This window comes from Anopheles coluzzii, chromosome 2 (assembly GCF_943734685.1).
Source record: "Anopheles coluzzii chromosome 2, AcolN3, whole genome shotgun sequence".
Taxonomy (NCBI): Eukaryota; Metazoa; Arthropoda; class Insecta; order Diptera; family Culicidae; genus Anopheles; species Anopheles coluzzii.
In genome coordinates, this window is record NC_064670.1 from 103,315,391 (window position 1) to 103,340,543 (window position 25,153).

General features: G+C 46.0%; 1 protein-coding gene across 20 annotated transcripts in view; it reads left to right on the top strand.

Annotated features, from left to right (window-relative positions):
• LOC120953509 (homeotic protein female sterile) overlaps positions 1-25,153 on the top strand; it is a 168,897-nt gene that overhangs the window by 96,876 nt on the left and 46,868 nt on the right. For all 20 annotated transcript variants that reach the window (XM_049606899.1, XM_049606903.1, XM_049606890.1 and 17 more), the window contains 4 exons: positions 11,418-11,771; positions 11,868-12,203; positions 23,583-24,215; positions 24,316-24,369. In XM_049606899.1, coding sequence (XP_049462856.1) covers positions 11,418-11,771; positions 11,868-12,203; positions 23,583-24,215; positions 24,316-24,369 — 1,377 coding nt within the window. The remainder of the gene's footprint in view (positions 1-11,417; positions 11,772-11,867; positions 12,204-23,582; positions 24,216-24,315; positions 24,370-25,153) is intronic.

Below are 25,153 nucleotides of genomic sequence, written 5' to 3' on the forward strand. Positions count from 1 at the left end.
GGCAATGGTGCAAAGAATGTGTCTTCCGTTTGTGTCCGGGTGTAGTGTGTAAAGACAAAAGGGCTCGGACCACCATCACCTTTTAACACTTACCGGGCAGTGTACACGGGAGACAGTTTTGATTGTACCGTGTACACTGGGGTGTGGCAGCGTGCAAAATATCTTAAGGTTCGGTGTTTAACAAGAATGCAAACACGGGCATTGTTGAAATTCCGCTCATAAATTTGGCTAGAGCTTTCGAAACTGAAATGATACAGTTAACCGAAGAGAGCAATGTATGATGATATAAGATTGGTTGTAAGTTAACATCGGAATGACCCAACGATGGATGATGGCAAGCTTAACACGTGCTCGTCGTCTGGTACTGATTCTGTATTCTGATTCTGAATTGACTGATTCTGTAGCAAAAATAAGCGTTACAAGCTGTCAGGCCCTTATTAACGCCGTATCCGCATTTGCCGAAATTATAACAACAAATAAATAAAACCAATGAATAACATTCCTCAATGAAGAAACGTTATAAATATTAATTTATTGGAAATATCATTCATTTGATTGTATTTATTTTTTGCACCATTCATATAAGTATATTTCATCGAGACAGCACACATCCATGAGCCGGCAAAGCAAACACGGTAATTGCGATACCTTCATGCGCGATAAATAATGTACAAAACCCCCCCACATGCACTGGCCGATGTTGTCGAATGCAAATGAGCTGCATTCATACATTAATGCACACAGTGGGGTGTTATTTATTAACGTGTGCATACATCGAATTTTTCATCAATAATCAAAAACCTTCTGCCTGGGCTTTACGAAGAGGAAGCCGGCAAAAGACCATTCACGGGTGACTTGCTTTTGGGGAAATAATCATTGCGTTAATGTCTCGCCATTGCTGCTATGAAACGAGTTGATTTTACGCCCTTTTCTTCATTGATTTTGATATTGACACCAAACAAAAAATGGGCCAAATTATAAGCCACTGATTTTTAGGTGTTTATCATAAGCTTCTCAGTGGCATTGCTTGCACCTTTCAATTGCAATTTTCCTGCTCATTACACAGACGAGAAATCTAAGATGCTCCTTTCTCTCTGTCCCTCTACTGCAACACGCACTCGGGGTGTTCACCACCTTGCCGAAATGATGCGGAACCATAAAGAAATGTTAATTATTTGCAACACGTGCCCATCGTTCTTTACTGACGTGGCATTTCGGATTTCGGTCGGCACAACGCCGCCCCATGGCAGCAGCAGCTGTTGATTATTTATGTTTTCCGAATGCGATTAGCAATGGGGAGGGGGAGGAGAGAGCACAAATTTGAATGCTAAATATTCATCTGTTTAAAAACCTCTGGCAAACTAACACAGTCACACACACACGGACGTAGCTTATAAAAAAAGGTTTACCTAACTTGTGAGGAGGAAGGGGCCCGATTGCGATCGCAAACAGCTTCGCCTAGCTGTTTGTGTATATTTTTAACTCTATTAAATATTTCACTGTAACACCAACCGTGGCCTAAACCAATCTCTTCTACCTTTAAGGGGTGTTCGGCGTTTTGCCGTTGTTCTTTTCCTTCGAGGGTGAATTTATGCTTCAGCGTTCGTATCAATGCCCTCTATTTACCTGGCCGTTTTTTGGCAAACGGTGTGTGCCTACCCTTACCATCCTGCGACACATTGGTTTGCCTTCACGTGGCGTTACGGTCGTTGTTCTCTATTATGTATGTCGCTCGAGTTCGTGCCCTTCAACTGCCGGTTCAACTGCCCCCAATGGCAGTGCTGCTCTCCTAATGACGGTGTAGCAGCATCTTGGCAAAACAAAGAGCGAGAGATGGCGATTTAGACGTGAATGGTATGCTTCGTTTTGGGGTATGCTTCTCGCGCCTCGTTTGCTCGTTCACCAAGCACCCCGCTTCTAGGCCAGTCTGATTTACGCGCTATTTATGTTTGATGAACGGACTCGTACACTCGCTCGCCGTAGCAATGGTTGCGTTGGCAAGGTGTTAAACCACATCATGACACACATCCATCACACCGTACAAAAACGATTGATTGCTTGTGCACCGCCGTATCAATCAGTGGTGGGGGGAGGCGAGTGAAATGTAAACTGATATCCATAATTTCTCTTGCATTTGATGGCAATTCAGAATGCAGCATCACAGGAGCATTCATTAAAGTAATCTGTTGTCATTAGTCAATGAAATGGGGCAATATTTTAACCGTGACATGCATCGTGTGTGTTATAAGTGTGATAATTTTAATGATTATTTCTTTTCAACTTCTTCTAATTAAAACAAATCGCTGCCAGACGACAAACAGGAAGCATTTTGGTCCGATGGTCCTCTGTAGGATTGAAGAATCGTGTCCCCTTCCCTACACGTTCGGTGCCAAATTTCCTACCATTCAAACGGATCGTTAGCTGTCGCGTTGCATTACGAATTTTCCTACGTCATCCGTGGGAGGTCCGTTGTTCTCTGTCCCGTGGTGTCTTTCCTCCCCGTGCTGCGAAACAACATCGGGCCAAAGGCAAACTAGTGTCGGCTCATTTAAAACGCTCATCGCTGTGTTGAACGAAAAAATCTTCAATAGTGTTGAATGTTCACACTTCCTTGTTCTACCTTCGCCCTGCTCTGCCACCATGCAGCTCATAGACAGAACCAGGACGATCGATGTTTTCCAACCATTTTCAAACACGCCCTTCTGTTTGTGAGTGGGTACTGGTGAAAGGTTGTTGTACAGCTTCCCATGCCGCGTGACACTACAGTTCACTAAACCGATGATGAGTTATAATACCCATACCAGCCCAGATGATGAGATCTTACTCTCCCCACCCAGGCCTTTGGTACATGTTTGCTTTTCATCTGCGCCCGTCCTATCTATGCAGTGAGAAATCACGACGCACATTTGTTCTTCGGGGGCGACGAGGTCGTCATCATGCAAAGCGTCTCGTTAAAGATTGCTTCCCTCGATTTATCTTCGTTCGTTAGTGTTGTGCAAATGATGGTTTGCGTCAGCAAAAAAAAAATGTGGAAAGCTAAAGCCCATCCATGGGGAAGGAAGAGAGAGAGGGAGCGTGCTGAACAAAGAATGGGCAAGCTTAAATGTCACACACTGTCAGGCAGCATATACACTACAGCAGGAAAATGCAGCCGTTGAAATAGGATCTGTAATTAAGATTAATTGAAGCAGCAGATGTCGCCCGGGGAAGAGTGTGTAGTTTATGTGTGCCTTCGTTATCGTTTTAATTTTAAAGCGCTCAAGCAGAAAGTGATTGTTGGAAAGCGATACATCTTCTACATATATGTTTGTTAAGTTTTCTTTTATCTATACATCATACTTTCACTAAAGATAAAGTTGAAAGCACTCACAACCATCGTTAGAATATCTTTTTCCCGTTTGCTAGTCGCTCAAAACCATCGCACACACGCTATGGTTGTGTGCAGATGATCTGCAACTAATCCTGTGCACCTACAATTCCTGCCCGTCCGTTGCTAAGGCAATAAATCATCGCTGCAAATACAAGCAACCAACAGCAACAGCAGTAGCATACAAAAAATCCCTCCAACCGATGAGAGATGCTTGATAAAATCAAATAAATTCGTTTTGCGGTATGCGACCGGCATTGTTTTCTATCGGCACTCGTGTGCGCATATGAGACTGTTGGCTTTACGTACAGTACCTACCGTCCGACAGGAGCGGGTATTTGTGTGTTCCGTTTCTGTAGGTAGCCAAGCAGCAGCACCAACCATAAATCACTCATCATTTCGAAAGCAAAAGGTAATGTTTTATTTTGCTCAGCTCTGAACCTGTACACACCCCCGTTTGCATTGTGTTTTGCACGATCGGGACGTAAAACATAAATCCCCCGAAATGATGAGCCTTAATCCTTCAGCGTGCGGGCAGAGGATTGTACAGAGAGGCACAAACACAGAGGGGCAAACAACCGATCTTTAAACAAAGTTTGTTGTGCATTCTGAGAAAAATTAATGCTGTGTATGCTCGGGCTGTGCGATGGTTCTACAAACATGGAGTGCCGACGTGTAAATTTATTTTTCTTCCCAGTATGAAGAAGTACAAATTGGATTTGCAAGAGATAAAACCACAATTCAATTGGACTCGATGGGACGTAATTCGTCTGACGTTGTACATCGACTAGAGGGCAGTTTCTGTTTTTTTTTCAGGATTTGCCATCACTTAACAAACTGAATAAAATATCCGATACCCGAGTCCAATAATAGGCAAATCAAACTAAGTTCAGCAATCATCTAATGATCAGAAATCAGTTATCAAACCCAACGATTATAAGCGAACAACTTGCTCATCCGAGAAACCACAACACACTTACCAACACATCTTGTCCATCCAACAAAACCACAGTTCGTTCCATACATCTCATGTTCACGATGGATGTACACCAGTGGGGGATGAACCCAATGGCAAGATGAACCTGCTGAAAGATAGTTATAACCAGCAAGCACCCAGTGCTGGAGCATTGTAAACCATACTCTCGTTGCCATGAAACACGTTATCCAAGGATTGAGATGAGCTGCAAAACATTTCGATGTACTCATCCGCAGAGTGCAAACACCACCCCATCAGGGGAAAAATGTTCTCGATTGTGCACGATCTTTGTGGTCTGTTTGTGGCAATGTTTTGTAATCTACTGGAATTGTGCATCAGGGAATAGAGTGCTGTAGAGTGCAACCAAAGACCAATAGCAGCAATGCAATCATCATATCGTGTTAAAACTCGACAAAGAGCTTGAGAGAGCAGCCCAACACAACTATAGATGAAAGTGCATCCACAAGGATTGCCGTTTTAATCAAACGCAATAGCTTCAAACGATTTCGCTTGAGGGTTAAAATTTAAGAGCGAAATTAACGCAACTCCATTGCCATTGGTTGTAAATCGACTCCATTCAACTTCAGATCGAGCATGACAACACCTTACGCTTTGAAATGGTAAACAGGTTTTTGGATTTAATTGAATAATGTCTTCCACAAGCCATTCAAAACACCTCAGTTTTTGTTCCAGCTCGAAAAACCGTAATCCCATGTAATCCCAATGGAGGTTTTAAAAGACAGGATCTCTTGTAGATGGTATTTCAAAGAGAATTTCTGTTATACTTCGCACGTGGTACACTATCGATCATTTACATTAGGTGTTGATTGGGAGGAAATATGTTTCATTGCATCAAACCCACAAAACAGTGGATGTTACACAGCAAATCCAATTCCAGCTGGGATCAAACTTTATCAAAACTCATTTTCATTCCCTCGGAAAACGAAACATCAAATTCTTCTGCACTGTGCTTGAGCGAAATGCTCCATGTTTTCCACCAAACTAGTCTCGTACTCTCTTAACACTTCGAACCAAAACTCGATTAGTACATCCCGCTCGTTCTTAATTAATCACGGGGCCCGGGTACATCAATTGCAGGCGCTGTGAAAACTTTCCAGCTTTTCCTAAGCCAGCCCAACAGAAACACACCGACAGCAGTACCCACCCGCTTGATTAATAGTGCTCACCCTGAGAACGCAATGCGATTTGCGCGACATTTTGATTTGCTGCGTTCATTTCCAGCTCTCTCTCTCCTCATCCCGCAGGCGAACGCATCACGAAATCAAAAACACGCGCGCTAATAACACAACACTCGCGATTAAAAATACATACGCTCATCATCAATGGCCTTCCAGAAAGAAGGAGAGAAAGTAAAACCTCATCCAATAGCGTCGAAAAACCCGCCCACCGAAAAATGCACAAACTTCGGCAAACTTCGGCTCCGCGCCGCCAACTTCGCTCGCGCGCAAACTTTCCCATCCGGTGCGATGGGCTTTCGTTTTTCGGGGGGGAAATTTCCGACCGCACACCGGGTTTTGCAAACGATCAATCTTTTCGCCACGTTTGCCAGTCAAAGTTTCTGTTTAGAAATTTTATGTTGACTTGTCTCCGGCCAAAACTCCGGCACACGGGGAACTTTACGCGGCAAACTTCGTTGCCACTGGTCGGGTTAAACTTTTGCTTGCTAATTTATTGTGCTCGTTTCCTTGTTCGGGAACTGTTTACCGTGCGCGCCCCATTCGTTTGGGGAAATTGCAAAGCCCTTTGCGGGGGGAGTGGTTGTTTTGAGCTTACTTACGAAAGCCATGCCGTTTTTGTTACTTTGTGTTGAATGCTTGAAACTCCTGGGAAGCGGTAGAATATGTCATTTCTCATCATGTTCTTGCTGGAAAAAGGATCGGAATCGAGGCGCTCAAAACAGCTATTTGGGAAGAAACTACTAAACGACCCGTTTCCTTTAGTTTGTCGGCTCCCTCAGGGGCTTCTCTTTTCGTGCACCAAAGTATGATAACGTTCCCATCTCTATACCTCCGTTGTACTTCTTGGTGTGTGTCCCGTTTTTCCATCTAATGGATGCTGTCGCTAATCATCCGTTTCGCTGGGATGAAGAGTGTTTTCCCATTTAGAGCCGCCCTGTTGACGCTTTCGTAAATGATGTCGCCTTGTTGCTTCGTTATTAGGCGAAATTGGGCGTTATGTTTTCCGTCGCTCCAGCCGCCATCGGGGGGTCGGGTCGGGTACGATGAGAAAATGTAACCGAAACTTGAGCGAAACATCAATTAATCAAACACCAGATCCCAGCGCGTTTTGGGGACGCCCGTTGGTGTCTGTCCTTCTGCCCTGGTCATTCCATCCTGGTTGTGTGTCGAATAGTGTTTCCCTTTGCTAAAAGACTGTGGAGAAGGAAGGAGAAAAGAAGGGACACATTTTTCGCGTCAAAATGTTGGGAACACGATGATGAAAGTTTTCCTGCAAACAGTCACACATTTTGAGACCAACGTCGCACACACCCACCTTCACTTCTAGATGTGTCGTTTCTGCTTGTTTCGGAAAACTGATCTTCGATGTCATCATGTGATCTTGCTCCCCAGTCTCTTGCACTGTGTGAGAACGATGAATTTTGAAGGGAACGATGGCCCCAATGTTTAGCGCGTTTCGCGTACAACACAAACGCATACCCTAGAGATATTTTCGATCATCGCCAACAAGCGGTCCGTGTCAACATATCACCTAAATACAGCTGCTTCCCAACGAACGCACATCGATAGTCGACTGTGGGTGCGCTGTGCAAAGAAAACCGTCCTGTTGTGTCATTCATCAGGTTTTAAAAGGGGGGCAAAGCATGCGCGTATTGGTGGGTTTTTGACAGCATCTGAAAACAGTGCCGTCCCTGTGTCCAGTGCCTGTAGCAATCAATACTTCGAAAAGGTTGGGTTTTTTTTTTGGGCGTTCACCCTCTGCGTAGGAAAACATTCAAAGTAGTGTACGAGCGTGTTGTTTTATTTTCCTGGTACCTATACGGCAGGTATTCGACCGAAATTTCGCCAAATTTAGGACCCTGTGCACACACATTTTCCATCGCCCCGCAACACAGCTCGTACAGACGGGAACATTTCGATCATCAGCATAAGTGCATCGGCGGGACGCTGAGTGCTTTGTGTAATCTCCACTCCCACTGCTCGGTTCCACAACCCCGGGATGCTCTGTCGAATGCTTTGCCACGACAGTGGCATGCATGAAACGTGACCGGGGGTGGCGCTTTTTTATCCTCCTGCCACACCGCTTGCACCTGTGTGAATCACCCAGCATGATGCTTCGCCTGTGGCCGTCAGTCTGGCTGGCACGTCTGGCCACGGCTACAAAGCGGTGAATCGAATGCATGGCATCGGCGAATTATGCGGGAATGCATTATTTATGCCTGGATCTCATTTCAAAGTTGTTTATCAAACGCACACAACCTCTCGCGGCCTCTCTCTCTCTCTCTCATCTAACTCGGTGCAGCTGGACGCTTTCGCCTTTACAGAGCAATAGTACAACACGAATCGCCATCGCCAGATAACTAGGGTCGTTCGGGAAACTACGATTCAATACTGGCCTCGCCTTCTATGTGTGTGAGAATGGCACTAATAGACAAATAAGGGTTCAGTAAATACGGCCCTCTCCGTTCCATTCGATGCATTTCCGGCGTGTTCGGTTTCTTACGTTCGGTCAAAGGCGGAAAGAGGCTTAATGTTTCGAGCTCGCCCATCACCGGGAGCAATAATTTCTAGTCATTTCGTACACTTCGTACATTCGCCACATCGTCCTAATGCACACGTGCACATGGATTGTGAATATCCGCTGTGTTTCAGTGTGTTGAAAGTGTGTGTGTGTGTGTGATCCTGTTTCCGGAACCGGCACCCGGGCTACGGGTTGATGTTTCTGCTCAACTACATGCGTCCATCGGTGGCAGTAATCGGAGCAGCGGCGGGTGCAAATGCCAATCGGAAGCTTAACCGGAGAACACAACACCCCAGCAGCAGCAGCAGCGGCACCTCGTTGTAATCTGCCAGCAACATTGATGCGAGCGATGTAGCTACAACTGTAGACAACACCCCGGTTACACGATTAATTACTTTCGATTTGTTGCGCACGGTTTCCTGTTTTCCTTTGGAAGGATTTATGCGATCAACGGTCACGTACGGTGGTTTCGAATGAATAATCCCGCTCTCGATTGACTTTAAGATCAATTTTAATATTAAATTTCTCTACCTGCGTTGCTAAGGACGTGAACGAAATTCGTAGTGACATTAAAAAAAAAGTAGAACAAATTCTGGTCCTTCGAACCGGATTGTGAAATGCACAATGAAGCGATCCAATTACCTTCACCAATAATGACCAAATTAAATCTGTTTCGATTCGCTTCCCATTGAACGGTTCTCTAATTTCGCTGCCCCCCGGTTCTGGTTAGTGTGTCATTTTACCTTAACCTTTCAACCCTTGCCGCCGGTCATAACTTTTCCTGCACACCGAGAGAGCCATCGCTTGCCGAACGTTTTCCACTAATGAACTAATTTCCTATTTTTCGTAATCACCAATTCTACTGGCATCTTGAGCGTAATCCCGAACGAAATGCTGCCCCTCCAAGAGCGAAACCCCGCCCCCCCCCCCCCCCCCCCGTTTTTGTTGTCCCCCGGTTTTGCCCCATTCTTGCAGCACCACAACTAACCCTCTCGCGTACCTGAAATGAAGAAAAAAATTACCTCCTGGTGTGGTAGGAGCGGAGTAAAAGTAATTTTTGCGGGGCGTATTAAAGGCAGTTACCAGACGGTCGCTTTAACCGATTGGTCGCTGAGGCAAACAAAACGGAAGGTGAAGAAGCTGACTGAACGGTCGGGCGGGTGGGGTGAATGTTGAACGACAAAGCTTGCGAAAGAGATTAAAACTGTCTTCGGTGGCTTACCGTAAAGGGGGGAGGTAGTGCAGTGACAGGATTTGTTTTTAGTTGAACAGGATTTCTATCTATCCGTTCCGAAGTAGCATGGCTCCGTTCTCTTGCAGTACACTGGAGGCACAAAAGGTTAGCAGGCGTGTGTATGTGTGTGATGACGGTGCTTGCACAATGGTGGAAAGGATGGTAGCGAGAGTAGCTTAGGTCGCAGCGCTTAGTTGGTGGGCAATATTCCGCATGGTTTACTCTTTGATCGGGGATTTTACGCCCTCTGAGAGGATTACGGTTGAGTTTAAGCAGTTCTAGCATACCAGACAAACAGTTTCACTCTTGTAGTCGCTTAAATAGTTTTCTGTGGCCAGTTTTCCCGTTAAAGGAGAGCATTTATCTCGTACATCAATCTCTAGAATCGCACTAATTACTCCTCTGAGTTCCGTCGTTGATGACGTTCCTTTCTACCTGTTTGGAGATAATTTTCAAATTTCTGAACCTATCTTCATGTGCCTCATTTTCCACGTTTGATTCAATATTATCCTTAAAAAGTCGTCCCACCAAAAACCGATCCTTGTTCCTTGCCACTGTTTTGGGCAAAAAATATAACAACTTTCTCCCCCTCCCTTTGCGACCAACATTGTTTGAACTTCATTTCTCATTCCATTCACGAGCGAGCCTCTTCCCGGGGCCCGACCGCTGCGATAGCGTAAAATAACACGAGTGAAAAGTTTATCCTGCCGCTCACACACACACACACACACACACACACACACACACACAGTGATGTTGTGACCCGGTGCTCAGTGCCCACTGTTCCATAACATTCCCACGTACAATGGCTGCCGTAAACTTCCGGAAAATGTGTTGCACCGTGCACAGAAGACCCGTGTGCTGCCTCTCGCCAGCGGTTGCGCCAGCCGGTCGGTGGGCAGTACAGCAAAGCAATTGTGGTCTCGTATGCAACATAGTAGTTCCGCCTGACCAGCAATGAACCTTACCACAATTCGACTATTATTTCACTCCACTCCGTTAGAATGTCCTTTTCAACCCCCCGCGCACCAACCAAAGGGAGGGATAGATTTATCTTTTTATCAGTGATCCCGTCCTCCATCTCAACCTTTGCCGAGGCCCGGATACGCCACGGTCACAGCGGAAGCTCATCGCTTCGGTCCAGTGTAGATGTGTATGTGTGTGTGTTTGTTGCCGAGGTTGAAACTTTCTAGGGGGAGAATAAAAAATAAACAACCTACACTAACCGGTTGGTCAACTGTTCTTTGCATTTAGCTGCAAATGCAATCTGGGCTGCTGTGAAGCACAACCCACAGTTCCCGAAACTGTACCGAAACCGGAGTGACATTTGCTGTGGAGGAGCCTTCCCATCCCGGGTGTGCTTCCCAAGCTCATGCGTATTTTATGAGTGAGTCGGTTGGGAGCCGAACTCTATACGGGTAGGACGTACGTTAAATGGAAACCAAACAAATAACCACTTTTTACGTCCTCCGATCTCTCTCTCAGAAGTTGTGGACCGCTCGTCGGTGCTATGAGATATTCTTGTGTTCCCAGGAACTTCTAAAATCTGGAAACACTACCGGTCCTGTTCGGACCTCATTTATGCTATCATCAAAGCGTTCTGCCGAAAAACCTGGAACGGCACAAGTACTGTTTACCCCAAACTAATATTATTCCTCCGGCAAAATAGGGGGGAAGGGAAAATACCGTTCATTGGTTTTGTTTTCTCACTGCCCCTCCCCGACGCACGATTCAGTGAACACACCCGAAGAGGTCAACATTTCCTTCAAACCGGTCTTCAAAGTTCTTTTCCAGCACCATGTTCCCCTACATGCGTTTTTGTGATGCTGTGTCCTTGGGCGGAAGGTGGACTCCCTAGCGTGGGGAGAAATTACTATGAAACTGGGTATGCAAATTCATGCTACCACTACTCTACTACCTGCTATACTCTATAGCCCTTGGCGAATTTTCACCACCATCGAAAGACTAATAGGATTCCTGCCGGTGGCTGGATTTTAATGTTATAGCGCTCCCCGTGGCGACCAGTGTGAGGTTGGCCCTTCTGTTTATAGCACACTTTTAATCTGTTTTTTTCTCTCTCTCTTTTTTCTTCCTTTCTTCCTGCTTCCCACCACCAACAGCAGATGGTCCAGGGGATGGGACCGTTTCCGGGCACGCCCGGGTTTCCACCGGGCGCCGCACAAACCGTCAGCACCGACAGTCTGTCCGTGCAGGTCGTCAAGGGTGCCACCGGAGCCGGCGGTGCTGGTAGTGCCGGAGGTGGTGGTGGTGGTGGTGGCGGTGGCGGCGGAGGAGGTGGAGCCGGCGCGTTAGATCAACACTCGCTCAGCACGCTCAAGCAGCAGCAGGACCATCTTACGCAGCAACAGCAGCAGCAGCATCAGCAGCACGCAGCGGTGGCCGCGGCCGCCGCCGCAGCAGCAGCCGCCGCCGCCCAGATGAATGCAGCCGCCACGACGCAAACGTTGCGAAATGTAGGTAGCGCGAACGGGCGTGGAATTGCTTTCCATCGCACACTGTCGGTTGTTTGATTGTAACTCTCCTTTTTTATGTCTCCCTTTGCAAAACAGTCCGTCAGTCAATTCAGCCCCTCGTCAGTATTGGGCGCCCCGCCAGCCACTTCGATAGCGGTTTCGCTGCCCCTATCGCTGCCCTCCACGATGGCGAGTGGGGCCGGCTCGGCGGGCAATGGTGTCGGAGCTGCGGCCGCCGCCGCCGGTATGGCCGCCGTCATGAACGCCAACGGTGGATCACCGGGCGTCCCCACCAACGTCAACGCCAGCAGCAACGGGGGCGGCGCGGTGTCGGGTGGAGCCGGCGCTGGTGTCAACGGGAACCCGGCAGGCAGTGGTCCCAACGGTACCGTGGCGCTTTCGAACGGGATTGATCAACAGACTGTCAACATGGTAAGTGCACGGTTGTTGGCGAGATGCTTTGGGGAAAATTGCAATCTATTTCTTTGTGTCCTGCTAGAGCGGGAATTGTGGCAAATGTTTTTAAACGGCCTTTTTCGCCACGGAGGGATTTGATATTGTTTGCAGACGACATCCACCAACCAAGGAGCTGTGTATGCATTACACTGTATTAAAAATCGGCTAACAAATAAAGCCATCTTGTTGAGTGGTCTATCAATTGAATGGGGTTTGCATCCATTATAATGATGGAAGGACTCGTCATCTTTCAATGTGACGGTCTCATTTGTTTAGAACTTTTACAGAAAAACACAAATTCTCACATGTCTTGTTTGCTTTGCATTTTTTTGCGTTTTTTCTTGTCTCTTTTTCCCTCATCACTTAACAAAGGAACTTTTTGAGCGGGAGGGAAAAAAGGAAAACATCACAAAAACAAGCACAGACGAACAAATAACGAATTCCACCAAAAAAAATGGCATAGTCCGTTCGTGTATACGACATACTCTTAACAGTGTCCCATCGGATGGAATGGAAATCGGCAACATTTTTCTCACATCTTGCTAACAAAAGCAAACAAAAGAACAAACACTGCCTGTATGTGTGTGTTTTTTTGTGTATGCTACAAAATCGTCCCGCCACCATTTCCGTCAGCCGACGCGAATGGCTGATATATGAGCAAAGAGCTGAAGCTAATGTATTGTTTCGAGGTGGAACAAACGACACACCAACACAGAGCAAGGCGAGAAAGGGGTAAAAATCTTTTTCACAAAAGATGGAACTTCTTACCTATATGAGGATGATGATAGCCGGGGGAGGGAACGCCTTGGTGTCTTGGTGTATTCTGCTAATGAACGAACATTCATCAAGCAGAATAAATAGTGGTTGGTCCAAACGAGGTCACTGTGTTCCGGTACTGTTCCGAAGCGTACAAACGTCATCAGATAGGCAAAATGAGCAAATCCAAAAAAATAATCTAGTCTCCTTGTGTGACGTACAATTTGAGAAAATGGAATGGTGTAGACACTCTTTTTGAATGCTTATCTGGTACTGTTAAGGATTGACAACTCATTTGCTTTACGTAATGTAAAGCTTTCTTTCTGCGCTGAGTCTGAGTCATTGCATTCGATAAAGCGGTCATTCTCTAGTTAGCATTTATCCTGTAATCCTGTACCTATTCTGAGAAAGGTAGGTTGCAAACTATGCTCCCCCAAAAAAAAAATACGGTACAAACCGCCCACACAGACCTGCCACAGATGGTGCAAATCTGTCCTCTACCACTCAAACGTAATGATCCACCATTAACAACGCCACCCCTCCGACCTTTCCCGACTAACAGCGGGACACTCTCACTGTCCACAGCTGCATCTTGCTTGTCCATACGAAATCGTACGTTAGGCCCACAGCGTTTGATGGGAAACAAAATCTGCTCGAAATCGCTGTCCACTCGGTAGGGTTCTGTCTCTCGGCAACGATGCTCCGTTAGAGATGCTTCTTTGACTAAAGAGGATAATCAATAGTCACACAGCATTAACAGCACGGTTCACTGTGCACGACGGCTGTGGCAGGCTGGATGGAAAAGCAGGAGCAGGACCTCTTAAGGCACGAGCTGGATGAGAGCTCAGCTGGAAGGAGCTCTTTATGGACTTTCACCTACCGGAAAATTAAACATCCTTTTTCTCCTCCAACTCCACGCCCTGTGCTCTGTTCTCCTCCCTCGGGAACGGTTTCTTCGGTAAGCGTAAACCTTCGTCCATCTCCTTCAATGAAGGAAAGAACTCAATCACGGGATTTGTGGGTGTGGAGTGGGCACTATTCGAGGATGGATGAAATTGGTTCATCCACACGAGGGAATATATACATCTCTTTACCGGCTGTCGAATGGGAATTTCGGAGGAGGTTTCTTTCGCTCGCTCCCAAACCTGCCAAACCCATGTCAGGTTTTGGAGGTTTTTTTGGGGTCGGAATAGAATGTCGATGTTTCGGATTTGTTAACAAAGCGAAATCTGTTTCTTTCGTTTTCGCTACAAAGATTACACAAACTCTTTTGTACTTAAATCATTTCTCACTTGAATAATGATTTGGTTACGCGTGTTTTTTTGTTGGCCAACCAAAAACATATTTCCATCAGGAAAAGTGAATGCATTCCTGCTGCACTCTTCTTCATCTTACCGTGCCCGATGGCGATGACATCATTGCCCTTTACGGCGGCAGTAGGGGAAACTGTCTCGCCCGTTCAAAAGTGTGCGCCTGCCAAATTTCCATACCCGCGTCCATCCCTCCCGCGACAGTAATCATTGCTGGCGCCGGAAAAAAAACCCCGGAGACTCTTAGATTTGGAATGCGCTTACAAACAAAAAAAATGTCGGGAGAAAACGGGCAGCAGGCGTCTCGCATCTTTGATCTGGCAGTGAGCCAATTTAGGGAAATATTTTTAGGTCCACAGGAATGGCGGCAAGTGTGTCTGTTTCTCCCTCATTGCACACCAGCGCTGTGATTCTACATACACACACACATACACTCTGGAGACGTGCGCTGCTCCCAAGATGATACTTTTTACATTTCGCTAATTTATGCACCCGGTCTCGACCCAGGCGTGGGGAATTTATTAAGCCAAAAGTTTTCCCCTAACTCCACTCAAGCAGGCCTCCGGTACCGGGGTGGAGTGATTGAAATGGCTTTCCGTTGCCGAACGCATTCCTGTGTGAAAACCTATCACTTGGCCAATTAGCCGAGCGCTTGTACATGTTCCCATGCTCCCGCCATACCGAGCTCTGGACGCTCTGGATGCATGGGCTGTCTGCTTCTTGCCGATTGATTTTTGACCGTTCGTGGAAAACAGGCAGAGTGTTTCTCATCGCTCAATAGTGTATCGTGGGACAGCCTTTCGTAGAGGGAAACTTGCCATCAAAACGGGGGGAGGGACCATGTCGAGTGGTGCTCATGGAGGCGCCTTGTCACTGGTAATTATGGTGAATGATTTTGTCATGTTCTTCCGGTGCTGGTGATTGGCAGAGTTTGCGCCATCGTAACTACTAGATGTCACATTAATGTGTGACCAGTTAGAGTGCTGCTCTTGTGGCTTTTCAATCGAGAAAATATAGGTTAGGGAAGATTCGTTGGGGTTTTGCTGCTGTTTTTTTTTTATGGCAGTTTCCTCTGTCGGTTAACCAACGTTGAACGGATACGGTTCGTTACTTAGGGCAATGAAGCTGTCGATCTGGATTTTAGAAAGAAAAAAATCCCACAATCCGTAGTAGTATGAACGAACAAAAAATGACCCGAGCATGATTGAAAGTAGCGCTTCCGCTTTCCAATTAGAAGCATCCAGCAAAGCAAAACTGCCCGCCCACCAGTGAGTAGTTTGCTGTGGGTTAACCACTTCCCATTCCGTGCGCTCTCCCGCTTTGTGCTCCGGAAGTAGCGGTATACGGGCTGATGATCGTTTTTCATCTCTAATAACCTACCCGTGTGTGAACAAAAGCGAGTGGCCGGCGAGCCGCTCTCATTCCCCAGGCACACAACACAGCAACGATGCTATTAACGGGAACCGAACGGAGCCGCGTGTCGGACGGACGGCCGCGCAGTCTAAAGGCATCGATACTCGTCAACAGGCCCACACAAACACAGAGAGAGAGCACAGGGAGAAACGGGCTGAAAAGGACTCGATGTAACAGCATACAATAACAGCACAATTATTAATGACCAGCCGTCTCTGTATTGTGAGCAATGCCCTTCGGTTTAGCAACAACAACACGTCTGCCTGTCTGTTGTTCGGGCACATGAAAACCGGCATTTATCGGAAGCGCAAGAAACGTGATCGGTTTGTGCCAGTGTGTCCCGTTGCCCATTGGATGAATGGGCGCTCTGTGGCAAACAAGAAACAGGAGGTGGTGTACCATTAGTGCGCCTCCCCCCCCCCCCCCCCCCCCCCCAGGGCGCTCTGTTGTTCTTCTCCCTGGATACAGTTTAATGATGACAAAGCTGTAAAGCGGGTGCCAACAGCGACCCAGCAGTTGCGGCGAGTAAAGTACTGCGCTTTTCCCGGGGTTTTCCTGTTTCATTGTTTCCATCTCAAAACAAAACGAAGAATCGTATGCAGTTTTGCAAATTGTGTTTCATTGCTTGAAGTTGCCGAACCATACGACGGTACGATGAAGATGTGCGGAGCTGCTATTACACATAGAGCCGCGCCAGCAAACTCATTAGTGATGCATGATTTTAAACCCTACCAAACTCAACATAATTATCTCGAACAATAAGCATGCGCCTCGCCTCTACTGGATACAGTCGGCGCTGTGCAGTGAGCAATCCTTCCACTTCCAGCTAGGATACTATTGTGTCTAATTTTAATTTAATAGCACCCGCGGGGGAAGGATTTTTCTCGCTCCATGCACCACCTGTGTGCCTGTGCAAAGAAAGGGTAAAGCCCACAAATAAAGACCGCTCAATTGAAAATAGGTTACGAGGAAAAAGGCATTTTGAAGCAGTGTTGCAAACTGGAACACACAATAGTGCAAAGGGATAAGAATGTGCTGCCCTGGCCGCACCACTAAAGGCCCTTTCATTGAAAAATGACAAAGAGGACAGGCGCTTGAATGGGTTGAACCTTTTTTTACCTTCCCGCAAACGTGCTGTGTGCATGTGTGTCTATGTTTTGTGACGATTGTCAAGCTCTGGGGTTGCGCCGGAATGGGTCACAAGATTGCCAACCATTTCATAACTGTGCAAGATGTTGCAGTAAGAGGATATACTTTGCTGACGAGGTCATTTTTAATGAGCACGGGTTTGCTAGTCTATTTCCTGGAGAAAATTGCGAAGGTATGTGGTACAATAAATTTTGCGCTGTGGAGGAAAAGCAGTGATACAGGGTAGTGATGTGCTCACTGGAGCGAACAAATGACTCTAATGCGGCTACGACTATTGTGAGTCTGATTCCGATTACGGCAACATGGGAACCACTAGTTCCGCAGGAAGTCGGAGTCGGTCGGGGTCTTATTTTTGTGGGTAGGAGTCGTTCGGAGTCATTCGGAGTCGTCTGAAGTCGTCTGAAGTCGTCTGGAGTCGTCCAGAGTCGTCTGAGGTTCTCCGGAGTCGACTCCGATCCGACTGCGATAATTTCGCAACCGACTCCGGACGACCCTGGATGACTCTGGACGACTCTGAACGACTCTGAACGACTCTGAACGACTCTGGTCGACTCTGGACAACTCTGGACGACCCCGGAAGACTTCAGAAGACGCCGCACGACTTTAGAAGACTCTGGACGACTCCGGAGGACTCCCGACGATTCCAAACAACTCCAGACGACTCCAAACGACTCTGGATAATGCTGGGGAGTCATTTCCAAAATTATCGGAGTCAGATTGAAGTCGACACCGATTTTTTACAACTTAACCCATCACTAATACAGTGACTTCCTACATATGAATGGTATATACATAAGCTGGAAAACAATTGAATTTGCTAACTTAAAAATACATAAAACTACATCATTAGATAAAAAAATATCTTACTTTCAGCTCAGCTCCACCAACACAGCGTTTGTGTAAATCCTACCGCATCACCGTTCCTTACGATGCGGATTTCTTTTACCGATGTGTCATCATTTTCGTTCAACCTCAGAAGAGAGGACACCCATGGCTGCATCTGGGTCTTGGCAATGTTTTGGAGAAGCAAGCTCGACACAGCACACGTCATACTGATGCTACTCGGTTTCACACAAACACGCTTTTTATTGACGTTGTGCAGTCGTTTTTGTGCCTTGCTTGTGCGCAGTTTATTGGGATTATCGCCATCAATTGCTGCCGATGCCTGGCGGGACGGCCACGTCCTCGACACTGGTGTCCGCAGACAATAATGCCCTCCGGACAAAATTTGCTGACCGGTTGGATGTCCGTTCGCTAGCAGCGATCGATCCGATGGTTGGGGAATGAACTTTGGGATACCCCATTCGGAGGTAGATGTATCCTACAGCGCATCACTTAGGATTCGATTTAGGATACGTATTGGAAAGGTCAAATTGTGTCATTTCTCTAAACTGATTTCTAAAAATTTAATAAAGTGTACATCACGCTTGCTGGAATGTGATACAGAAAAGGATTGTTAACGAGAAATCAAACACATGAGCGCGAAGAACCGTAGGTCGTCCGCTCAAACCTCCTGCAAATATTGAAATACTATTAACAGTTTTTTTTTATGTTTTTTGGTAAATTATATTCCTCACAACAACATTTAATGTTATTTTTCAAGCAATTTGTATAGGTGTTTACGCTTTACCTTATTCTCCTCGCATTATATATTCGTCCCCATTTGAACTCTCTTCCGTTAAGCTGTTTTTGCCCTCAATTGATGCGAAATAACACCAAAAAGTAGAAGAAAAAAAAAACCACCGTCACCCCGGAACTTGGTTTTGATTGTGTGATGCTAATAGTCTTGCCTTACCTCACCTACCGGGAACCGTTATGCACGCATTAGTGGTTGAGAAAGCAATTTAATGTTCACTTCCGGCCACCATCTCCGCTTTCCACGGTGAATGTTTGTATGTGTGTGTGTATAGAGACTGTCCTTCATTTATTCACCCAGTGGTCCCTCACACTGTTGGGCATCATTTAGCGTGTTGGGTACGGTGGTTCACTGTGTGCGTTTGCTTTTTTTTGTCATCCTGGGATCCTGCTTCCGGTGCTTCACATTTGCCGAGGTTTGGCTTTTGTTACTTTTGTTGCGCACAGATAGCGCGCACAGCACAGCAGCGTTCTTCCCAAACGGGAGGGCCCGGGACGGGATGGCGCCCTCTCGAAATAATGAGCTCCGTGCCGGTCGGTGGGCTTTTTAGAGTGCGATGGATGTAAAGTGAGGTTCAGCTTTCTTTCTTCAGCAATTTCCCTCCAACTGCCGCTCGCTTTTGCCGTGAACAATGATGGATACATTGTACTGTGTGCAGTGTGTGCGTGTGATCTTCGCCAACGCGAATACAAAATCGCCTTTTGTTGAATGAAAATGTTGTGCTATCGTTGGTATATAAGCTTCGGAAGAAGCTTCTTTGCGTTTGGATGACCGTTTTCAAGTTTCGTGGAAAAGTACCTTGAAACTTTAGGAACTGTAACTAAAATACAGATTCGGACACTTTCTAAGAGAGGTTAACTGTATGATAGGCTCATATTTTTTCACTACAGTTAACAACACCTCCATACAACAGGAAAAGCAGGGCAATAAAAACTACTCGGAATAAGAATATCACTTTCAGTGATATTTTAGCACCTCGTTTGGATCCTCTCAATTACTTCCCCAATTGCCATCACTTTGGGGCAGAAAGTTTGTAGAGAAAAAAAAAGATAAAACGCTACCAAAAAATTGTCCGCACTCGCTGTTGTTCAGCAGCGCACAGTCAGCAGCATCCATCCGCTCGTCGTAAATTTCCGCGTAAATTTCTTCTCCCGGCTGTCGGAGCCGAAAGTGGAATATCTTGTATCAGCTCGCATATTCGGGCATAAGTGGCCGCCCTCTACACCTCACTCCCTCCCCACCACGATGAGGACTCGGAGTGCCGAGTGGGAATGGAAATTGTTATGACTTCTGGCGGAAGTTAGTGTTTGCCGGTGGAAAGCCAACACCAGAAAATGGCGTTCCGTACCGTTTGCCCGTTCACACCACCGCGTAATAATTGTGTGCAGACACACACGGAGCCATATCTCGCTGGAGCCATCTTCCCAGAGTTTCGGGGTCAGAGGAAGTCACATCTTAAAACATCTCCAACAGCACGAGCGCACACTTAAGGAAGACGGGTAATAATAAATACGGCACTGTTTGCACTACCCATTGTGGAGGGCGAAAGAGAGGAAAGAGCATAGAGAGAAAGAGAGAGAGTGCAGAGTGAGATGCTTCAAGGGATCCTAAATAAACATAACATAAATTTGATTATGGTGGCTCCTTTGGCTGATTGATTAATTATGAAGCGGAAAGCATTTTGCCATCCCCTCACGCCTTGCCCATGCGTCCTGCCTGGGTTTCGGTGGAACGTTTGCTCAGACTACTAGGCGGTTTCATTATCCTAAAGAGAGTTCTGGCGGGCTGAAATGGTAGCAATCATCCAACCAATTGCTTAACTACACTTTGCGATGCCTATGTGCGTGTGTCTGCGTGTTAATGTCTATGCAAAGATACAATGTGTGTCTGCGCATGTATGGTCGGGTCTATTTGGTGAGAAAATGAAATGGATTGCAATCTCAAATTAATCCTATTACAAGCGGCGAATGGCAAATGAATTCAGTGAAAGGGAAACAATATGTTTCTGGCAATATGAAGAGAGAGAGAGAAAGTACGCTCCGTGCAATGTTGTGTTAGCAATAGTCTCGTGCTTCACATCAGTGTGCTGCTGCTGATTGGATGCGCTCGAAGCGGAAGGACCGATTTGCGAGTTAGTAATTTAGATGGTTAGTTTAAGGGAATGATACCCCAGCACACTACTTTGTACGATGTTTGTTCAGCGACTGTTGTCGTTGTTTGGACAGAATATTATCCAATAAACAGTTCAGTAAATGACGTATAGAGTAAATCCATCACAAAAAATCTTGATTGCTGAAAAGTTCGATTAAAATGGCAACCCATTCGAATCCGATTCTTCACAAGCAAATCATCAAAGCTACTGGTAAATGCAGTGAAAAGTTCCTTTTCCATTTCATATGCTTTACTTCATCAAAACTTCTCCACCTGGTTGTTTTTTTCTTATTCTAAATTTCTTTTATCGTGGCTCAAAACTTCCACAATATTGAAAGAGGTCTTTCCATTGAACTGGTAAGCGCATTTATCATATTTTCATCCACTCACAATGACCAACGCGTACGGATGCAGATATCCGCTTTTCCCTTTCCGGTGTGTTTTCAAAATCCGTACCTATGTGAAGTCCATTCTCCTCCGTCTATGGATACCTCTATCATTCTTCAGCACACTCCCTGATCTTTTTATTGTACACCTTCCCATTGAAGCCCCAATTGGCAAGAGCTTACACTGGGAACAGGGAAGAATAATAACTACCTTTAGATTGGAAATGTCTCAACTCGTTTTGCCGGAGAGAGAGAGAGAGAGAAGGTATGCGTACGAATACATGTGTGTGTGTGCCAAAGCTGAAGCCATTCGGTGCTGCTGTTCAATCGTCTAAAATATCACGATTTTTTTCCCCTTACCATTTCCATTCCTCCCAATCCCAATTTCTAATGGCGCCTTGGAGTCGCAGGGAAAAAGACGAATGCATCTCCTCAGCTGTGCACGGGTATGAAAAATACAACAGCATCGATAGCGCAGCGGCTGTCGGTCTCTGGGAAAGGTGCAAACGAAAACTTAAGCCATAACTCATCGTAACAGCGAGTTTAGACTGTCGATTCCACGTACCACCCACCCGGAAGAGCTGCGAATTGCAAACCCACACCCTCCCGTCGTCCCGCACGCGAAAGAGAAAGAGACAGAGTGCTTCCATTTGTGCTAGCTCGTGGATGGAAAAGTTTTATTTTATTTCTATCTCCACCCGCTTTTAAACCATTTCTTTCTTTTCATAGTAAGGAGAGGGTCGTGGAAAAAAAATACGACTCCTTGCAAGATAAAAGCATGGTCCAGTTATTCAGTGTAAAGTATAAAGTTGCATTTATATTTCCCTAAGCTTTTCCAGCGAGCTATCGTGAGGTAACGTCTTACCACTTTCTATTCCAACGTCTTTTTTTTCAATTCCCCTGTCTTTGGCAAATCGCTACCCATGCAAAAGATTACACTTTTCTACTTTTCCCATCGTGTTGCATGCTGGGGCTTCTCTGTGTGCCTTTTCCCCGGGTGTGTATGTACGATGCAACACGGACCAAGCATTACTGATCGTGCTGAATGCAAAACGCTCGGCTCGTTGTTTATTCCGGCAACGGTTGCATCGTGTTTGTTGCTCTTAGCCTTTCCCGACCAACTGGCATGTCCAACTGAAGCCTAACAACAACCAAAAAAAGCTCTCTAATCCATGTTGAAACGTAGTACCGCTGCCATTTGTTACGAATTCAGTTGCTCGCCTACCGTTGGTAGCGATAGTTTACAAGCGAAGGTTTATTTCATCTTCTCGGATGCTAATTTAAAATTTATTCCCCCGCTATTATTATTCAAACCGTGGAAAGTTTTCAAATTCATAACGCTTAACCGACACGTATGATCTTGAAACACTTATTCTTCGGTCAAGAAGGAGCGAAGATAAAGGGAAAAGCTTTTGCTCCTAATGCTTTAATGCGCGCGCTAGGTTGAATTGGTGTGCCAGCAGGTGGTGCCACGTTTTCCTTACACTACCTTCTGGGATAAACTTTACTGGCTATCTTTTTACACTAAGCACCTTCCCGCACCCGGGGACACACCCGGGGAATGGTGCAAATCGCAATTTGTTACGGGATTTGTAAAAGTTTTTAGCTTCCGTAGGCAAAGTGCAAATTCCCGGAAATGCAAAACGCAGGCAGAAAGGAAGCAGTGGCTGTCGCCGCACCACTGCACTCGGTTTGTCGCCTTTGTGCAATGGGTGAATATGCCGTGGGTGGAGCTTTGTTGAAAATGGTAGCTGTTTTTTCTTCGAATTGTTCAAAAATACTCTAACAATCTAGCATGAAAAAGCAGCAAGTAACTATTACAATGGAACTGTTTTTCAAAAGCTCATCCTTTGCTGTACAGCTCACCTTTCGTACCATCAAACCTTATCTGCCAATCAGAGGAACCGTTTTATATCCTTCACTGCTTCTGCAGAAATAATTCAATCAGTATCGAATTTCGCAACTAACAAGCGTAGACGGGGTCGGATTTGCCCCAAAATTTCTACCATTGAATTGAAACGATGTAGGTGTGTAAAAATGGCGTTTCCCATCAGGTATGATGGCACTGCAAAAGATTTTTTTTTTCCTTCGTATCTTTTATCCGATCGAAAAAGGACGATGAAAAGTGGATTGCAAAGAATATGACACTTTTCAAAAGCATGTTTTTGTCTGTTTGTCGCACAAAACTTACACAATCGTGTGCCTTCTTTGTGCGCGTGATCGTATTTCTTGATGAAGCGGGATTAGCTTTTGATGATGAAACTATTTTAATTTAATTTTGCCGTGTACCATTCAACCTTTGTCCCCTTTTTTTGTCTGATTTAGTTGTTTTGAATTGTTTGATTTTTAGCTTTTTAGAACGATAGAAGCCGAATGAATGTACCTAATTCTTATTAGGCTATTTTACACAAAATCAAGTTAATTTCTTAGAAGGCTTTTTGCTTATTGCTGTTTGATTCTGATAAGGCGCTGAAAAAAACATCAAACTTGCGAACCATTACTGTAACACTGCTCTAATTCTTTCCTGTTTACTTCCCCCGTCTCACCCGCACAGTCCGAGCTAATGCAGCAATCGGAGCAGGAAACATCCAACAACGTATCAAGTGCCAACACTGTGGACGCCGCCTCCTCGGTACTGAGCAGCGTCAGCAGCAACAACAGCAGCGGTGTCGCCAACCAAACGAATGCCGCCATCGCCATCGCCGCCGCCGCCGCCGCCGCAGTCAATTCGATAAGCAGCAACACCAGCCCGAACAGTGCGATCAACACGAGCAATAGCGGCAACAACGGCAGCACGGTGAACGGCAGCAGTAGCGGCGGCAGCATCGGCAGCAGTATGGTCGTGACCGCTGCCGGACCGATCGGCGCCGGCACTACGACCGTCGTGTCGGCCATCCCACCCACCATGACCTCTTCCGCGTCTGCGGTGGCGCTCGCCCAGCAGCAGCTTCACCAGCAGACGCTCCAAGCTCAACTGCAACAGCAGCAGCAGCAGCAGCAGCAGCAACTCAATGGCCAACAAACGAACCAGCAGCAGCAGCAGGTGGTTGTCAGCAGTCAGCAGCAGTCACAGAGCGTGGCGGCGGCCGTCGCAGCACTGACCGACTCGAAATCTCAACCAAAGCGACTACACGTGTCCAACATACCCTTTCGCTTCCGCGATCCGGACCTTCGAACAATGTTCGGCGTAAGTTTCGTCACGTTCCACTTTGGCGCTTGTTAAAAGTGTAGTGCCGGAGTGTTTTTAACCTTTTTCCTTCATTTACTTTCATCCTTACTTTCCGCAGCAATTCGGCTCCATACTAGACGTAGAGATTATCTTTAATGAACGTGGCAGCAAGGTATGTATTTGATGTTCCGATACTTAACTAGCTCCCGTACACGATCGTTCGCGCTAACCGAACGCAGAAAGAACGATAATTATAGCGATAGTTTTGCCCCTACCACCCTCCACTGTTCACTGCTAGGATCCTGGACTACAGAAATGATGTGCCTTTGATTTGGAAGGAAAACAAAATGCTAGTGCTTAGAGAACGCTGTTTTGTTTTCCTTCCACCAAAGCAACACGTTGGACTTATCTTAGAGACATTACAAACAAAGCTTGGAACACCATTTGCAATACATAATGTATCGTAAAAGATATGACAACTGGTTGGCAAATGATATACTTAAATTACCCTTATTTTCAAACAAATTCACGACACAAACGACTTGACTCCGTTGAATCCTCCTACTATCCTGCACAAATATGCTAATGTGCAACAGAACCTAGTACGCAAACAATAAGTTAAACTCATAGAACAGATATCCATCAGTCAAGCAGTCACCGAAGCTTTTGGAACATTTCACAAGTATCTTTGTTTGTTGCGGCAAACAAAACTGTCTACCTTTTTGTCCATCCTTGTTTTAGAAATCATTCCCAAGCTTTCCCTATCCTTTTACTACCTGATCACATGTACTCTTCTGCACACTTACTGCCCAATACACAAACCCAACACATACCGCAAGATACTATTACCTTGACATGACTCCCTCAATCCTTTTGCTCCTGTTTAGATTCATACGTTGATACATTGTACTAATGTTTCTGTTGTATTCACAAAATGGTAGCCAAACTACGTGTTC